General features: G+C 35.5%; 1 protein-coding gene across 2 annotated transcripts in view; it reads left to right on the top strand.

Annotated features, from left to right (window-relative positions):
* The first annotated feature begins 421 nt into the window (after positions 1–421).
* The window catches only part of LOC145668667 (transcription factor hamlet-like), a 582,644-nt gene continuing 577,065 nt past the window's right edge, over positions 422–6,000 (top strand). For both annotated transcript variants that reach the window (XM_081736724.1, XM_081736722.1), the window contains exon 1: positions 422–747. In XM_081736724.1, the coding sequence (XP_081592850.1) occupies positions 711–747 (37 nt within the window). In that variant the 5' untranslated portion in view covers positions 422–710. The remainder of the gene's footprint in view (positions 748–6,000) is intronic.

Below are 6,000 nucleotides of genomic sequence, written 5' to 3'. Positions count from 1 at the left end.
TAGCCGCATGGCTTCACACCATCCCCCTGCCTATCTTTGCCCATTGTAATTTATTAGGAACTGGGGACGCCCTACATATCTTTTGGAGATGGGGAACGGCATCCCCCGCGTTACTCCGCACTTTTATCCCTGGTTAGATTTTAGGTTAATGAAAAAATGAGAAGAGAAGAGAAAAATAGTATGTCAATTTGTTTCGATTCTTCCTGTGTAGGAGAGACGACTGTGTGTGTATGTTTGTGTAGAAATGAGTGAAGAAAAACTAAGCATAGTCAAAGGGGTACAGAGGAGAGTGTGGAGAGAGGTAGTGTGCGTTGATTCCTATTCTCATGTGGACATCCACGACGACAGAGCGGGAGGGGGTGTGGCCTGTGAGGGAACGGCCGCTCGATAGCTCCTGAAGCCTGTGCGGTTTTTGCTGATCAGTTGTCACTCCGGGAGAGTAGCATCACGTGCAGGGCGACTCGCCCTCGACGCTGATTGGTTCTCGCACCGTGAGGAGGCCCCTCGAACTGGAATCAGAGATGGCTCAAGCAGTGTGATCTTCTGTAGACACTAAGCGAGCCTCTCTCTCTGCTACTGGCATACGTAAAGCGTAATCTGTCGCCTGTTGTGTGGAAGCAAGAAATCGTATTGAACATCGGGGCCCCTGCTTGGTAGCGCAACTCGTACAACGGCGCCCTCATGAACCGACGCAGGAAATTTTGCGAAGGATGAGATCAAAGCCGGTTGCTCGACGTCTGGCTCAAGGTAAGTTTGTTTACATTGAGCACATTACTTTTTTTAAAAGATTATTTTCCGTGTTATTGTCAAATTACTAAATATGTCACATCTGTCTAATTACACATCATGCACGTAATTCACCTGTCAATGATAAAATAAAAATGTAACAAGTCATCTCCTTTTGATAGCATTTCCTGGTCATTCACACCCTTAGCATTCCTCTCAGCATACTGACTTTACCCTTAGTGAGTTTTTCTTTTAAGACTGGTTCCCCTCTCCCCGAATCAACCCCACCCCACCTCGGAGTTCGTTTAGGTCTATTTGCCCTTCACAAGGCTTTTTCAATGAACCATATGTGCTGCCCCCTCCCTCCCTATTCCCCCTACCAAGAGTATTAAGGGTGGGGGCGAGTTATATTAGCATTTGTATTGAATGTAAAAAAAAAAAAAACAGATGCTTTTACACCTATCGTAATTCCCATCTCTCTACTATTCCTAATAATTCATATATATATATATATATATATAAAACTTTGATGTTTGATATGTATATACAACTTGTTCTACATATGCGGGGAAGAGACATTTGCGTAGCACATTTGAGTACAACTATCGTAATAATGTTAAAACGAGCCGTGAAGGAAGGCGATATAATGGATTCAAATTAGCTTAATAGAGCTCCAAATAGTGAATCGCTGTCTGTTCATATTTTAGATTTTTGGTGATTATTATGGTAGCTTGTACCTTATCCTGGATGTATTAATTTCGATTCATGTAAATTATTGTTTGAGCTTCCTTGTTTTAAAACAAAATTTCGAGTAGTTTCTTTTACAAACAACGGAAGAACATCACTCATCTGGCTAATTCAATATTTATTTTGTTGAGTTGATTTTAACGTCCCTTTCAGCAACGAGACTATATGAGACGGGACCTACTGATTAATGTGGAATCTGAACCACATGAGCTCCCGCCAATATTTTATAATTGTATGTAATTGTAATTGTTTTGTAATTGTACACACACACACACACATATATATATATATACTGTATTTTTTGTTCCATCGGTGAGCGTTGTTACGTGACCGAATTCGCATTGAGGTACTGGCTTCGAGTCCCGCAAAAGCCCATTAACACAACTTACTTTCCACTATTAAACCACACTACAAAATTCTAAATAATTATGTTTTTATTTTTAAAAAAAACTACTAAACTATTAATAGTTCGATATATACCGTAAATTACTTCGTCTATTTACATTTTTTTCAATACTATACCATACATTTGCAATTATTTCCGTATAATGTGCTCTATCCGTATGTACATATGATTTGAGAAAAAAATAACAATAAAACAACTAGTACAAATAACATTATAACGTAAATGTTGTAACATGAACCAAACAACATTCTAATGAAGAGCTGAATTTAAATTAACGAGATTCAACACTAACATCATTTTGTGCTAACGTTTTATGAGAAATTTGTGTTATTGATAATCAAGTCTTTTTTTTTTTTTTAACTTCTATAGTTTTATATTTATGGTTACTGGCATTTATATTCTTGATTCTGTAGCGAGATGTTAATGTGCGTAAAATCAACAAAATATGCACTTAAATCGTTTCATATTTAATATTTAAATATACTAAATAGTCTCGTTACAATCCAAAATAACAAATGATGGTGTTCTCTGCAATTTCTTTTAGTGGATACTTGGTATGCTTTATTCATAAATGCTTCATTTTCTTACCTTTCTACGACATAACATATCTCAGTGTGTTTTTCTTACTGTGTAGATCAACACTAAATAAATAAAAAAAAATCAATTTTGCTTACTCACATCATAAAACACATATAAGGGAATGTACAATGATTTCATTCTTTTTTTTTTTTTTCGTTTGTCACAGGAGAAACACAAGGGGTGAATGAAATCGGATGCAAAATTATAGAAGGACTATACATTTGGGGGACTCGTGTCCCGTTCGTCGTTCAAACAAAGAGGGATTTTGAAAAAGTTACTTTCACGGATACTTTCGTGGAAGAAAATAAATTTTGTTTATTGTATATGTTTATATACTGTGTGCCTAACTGATTGTTTTGAACTAGGGCTATATAAACTGTCATCTCACATTAACACATTCCTATTATAATTCTTTAAAGTCTAACGAACAATAATATGATTAGTAGACAGAACTATAATGATTAATGAAGATTAAAAAGAAATTTTACTTAACTTGACTGACGATTATTCAAACAAATGACTAGCTAGAAGCGACACTAGCTAATTAGGACATTAAACTTTAAACTGAAGTCACAATTCAAGAACATACGGTTCGAATTAAAAGGATAAAGACGACCAAAATCCCAATACTGCAGTGTATTATCAACAAGTATTGCTTAACTAATATCATGGAATACGCATGTTTCTTTCGTAAAGCAATTTGAACTTACATAGCTGAAGATTGTATGTTGTGAAATTCTTTATCATTTGAATTGCATTCTTGTACATTTGCCTTTAATAAGTTATCATCATTGTTCTTCCAGCATCCTGCAGTTCTATTTCTTTGGCCGGAAACACAGTAGGCATTTATCAGGAACGAATTTCTTGTTTGTTAATATTGTTGACATCAAGACTGTCTCGTCGATTTGTAGTGCCAGTAATGTAGATAAGAATTCCATGTCCAGCATGAATTATATGCTAACTTACATAAATAATTATGCGCCAGCCTTGATTTTTTTCCTTATTTATGATAGCCTGTATATCTCATTTTGTGTGCACTTGATGATATTAACAGTCAGTCGTGGAAAGATGTTACAAAATGATAGCTTATTATCTCTTATAAAGATTTTGAATTCCAAGATTGAATTAGAAATAGTAAATTCATTATTAAAACTGAAGAACCTAACACTTTCTTACTATGGGGCAGTGTCCCTTCAGCGTAGGGAATCGACAACTGGCCCACTTTCCTTACTCATAGAATGGCTGTGTGACTTGTTAACAGCAAGTAATGTAAAGTTAAAAAAAAAAAAAAGACTAATCTGTTACCTGTGATAATGAGGGTATATTGTAATAACCAGGGACGTACGTAGGAATTTATTTTGGGGGTCCAAATTCAATATAGAGGAAAATTATAGTAAAATTTGTAAAATTACCCTTAAAATTAGAGTAGACTCTCGTCTCCCTCATGTAAAATGAGACTTTTACGCATCCATACGATGGATATATTCTTAGTCAAATATTAGAAAGCACTGATACAGAGTAGGCTATTGTATAAATAGTAGTGATATTTGCATACTGTACTGCATTTCTTGAATTTTAAGTTGAGGAATAGAGCGAACAAAGTAATACCCGTATTTACGTAAGAAGAAATTCAATAAATCAAATATTCTTCTCGTCATTCCTCCCTTCACTACGAGCAACGAAGTTTTATAATATTTCAAAGTGAGTACCAAAATTTGAAATAATGAACAATTCTCCTGCTAATATCCCTCTCCTGTGCATATTTAATGCACATTTATATTATAGTACATAGCAGGGGCGGATCCAGAGGGCAATTGCCCCCCCTCTAGAAGAGGAAACTCTTATTTTATATATATAAATAAAACCCATCCCAAAGTTTGGAGCCCTTAAAAGTAGCAGTATGACAACCCACCGCCCCCCCCCCAGAAGTCGGTCCTGGATCCGCCCCTGGTACATAGTCTTGTTTGAGGTAAACAATCAAAGTTTAATTAAGGTTGTACTTAAATGAACATTTTTTTTATAAAGAGATTATGATAGTTCCTTATGAGATGTAAGCAGGGCACTTATAACTGATTACTCTAATCTTTAATAGCGGTAGTATCCTTTTAGTATGAATATGATAAATTAAATTTGTACTCCAATTACTCTTGTTGTTGATGTATAACATAATAATGTAATGTATGCTATTCCATATCACCAAATTGAATATTTTGATTAGTCCCTGTCTGAGAGTATTATCCGACACAATGGCCTAGAGTAAAAAAAGAAAAGAAAAAAGGAAGAAGAAGATAAAAAGAGAGAAAGAAAGGAAAAATTTATAAAGAGGGCTCATCAAAAATTCTGCCACAAGTTCTAAAGAAAAACTTCTCCCAGAGATTATTGAAGGATACGTGTCCTCTCACTCTGCCCTGCGATGCAATGCAGCGCCTTTGACCAGGCAACGAATAGAGACACACGCATATTACTAACACTTTCATTATTTATTCTGTGGAATGAGAGATTATTTTTTCCTTCAGCATTGCAAAATAATGCCATAAAACAATATTCAAGAGATAGAAATGTATAATGGGTCAAGGGAGAAAGGAAGAGACAATTCTCTAATGTTTTGAAATCGTCCAAAAAAAAATCTACGTATTTAACAATGTCAAATCAACTCTGGAACATGTTTTGCCGTTCCTAGTTCGGAGGTATGTGTATGCTTGGGAGTAATTTTTTTTAAATATAATAACTAATTAACTCCGATTTAAGAGCTCTGAAAGTGTATGATCACAGAAACAAAAAATTTACTATTAGATCTAATCTTGTATCAAACAAATCCAGATCAAGATTTACAAGTTTTGCTTACTATTAGTCTCCCATTTTTCAGCTCACATATCAAGACTTCTCAGCCACAGTTCTATCTATGCAATTTGTGTTTTATGGTAATTCCTCTTAAGACTTTTTGTCATATTTATGTACTATACTTATTCTCCGGCTCTACATCTCGGTGTGGGTTCTGGCTGACCTGTTCAATGATCTTTCATTATTTTCTATTGCTGGTTTTCTTGCTCCATCCCTTTCGTGATCTTGATGTCCTTCATCACATCATGAATACATCTCATTTTAATTCTTCTACTTCTTCTTCCAGTACCGGTATACAACTTATCTTTATTTTTGGTACTAATGCGTCTTCGCAGGTGACCTAGCGGCTGTATCTTCTGCCTTGTTGATACAGTTTCTGATTGTGTCTTGATATACTTACAATATCCTCTCTTTTCATTAATGTATCTAATATATCTGTGTTAATTTGGGATGCGCACGAGACGAGTCGAGACACGGTTCTTCCAATAGAGAAACATACATTTTTCGAGTCGAGGCATCACTTTTACAGCACATTTTCGAGACGAGACAGCCACAAATCTTGCCTCGTGAGCATCCCTATGTGTTATCTGGTATTCCCCACCTCTCGTATCGAAAATGAGACAAGAGTTATGTTTCTCCTCTAGTCTCGATTTTTTTTTTTAAACGTAGTTCTTCTCTCGTCTCGGATGTAAGAATCGAGA

This window comes from Thermobia domestica, chromosome 13 (genome assembly GCF_964235325.1).
Source record: "Thermobia domestica chromosome 13, izTheDome1.hap1.1, whole genome shotgun sequence".
Taxonomy (NCBI): domain Eukaryota; kingdom Metazoa; phylum Arthropoda; class Insecta; order Zygentoma; family Lepismatidae; genus Thermobia; species Thermobia domestica.
Note: the sequence above shows the minus strand (reverse complement) of the source record. Positions and strands in the feature narration are given on the sequence as shown.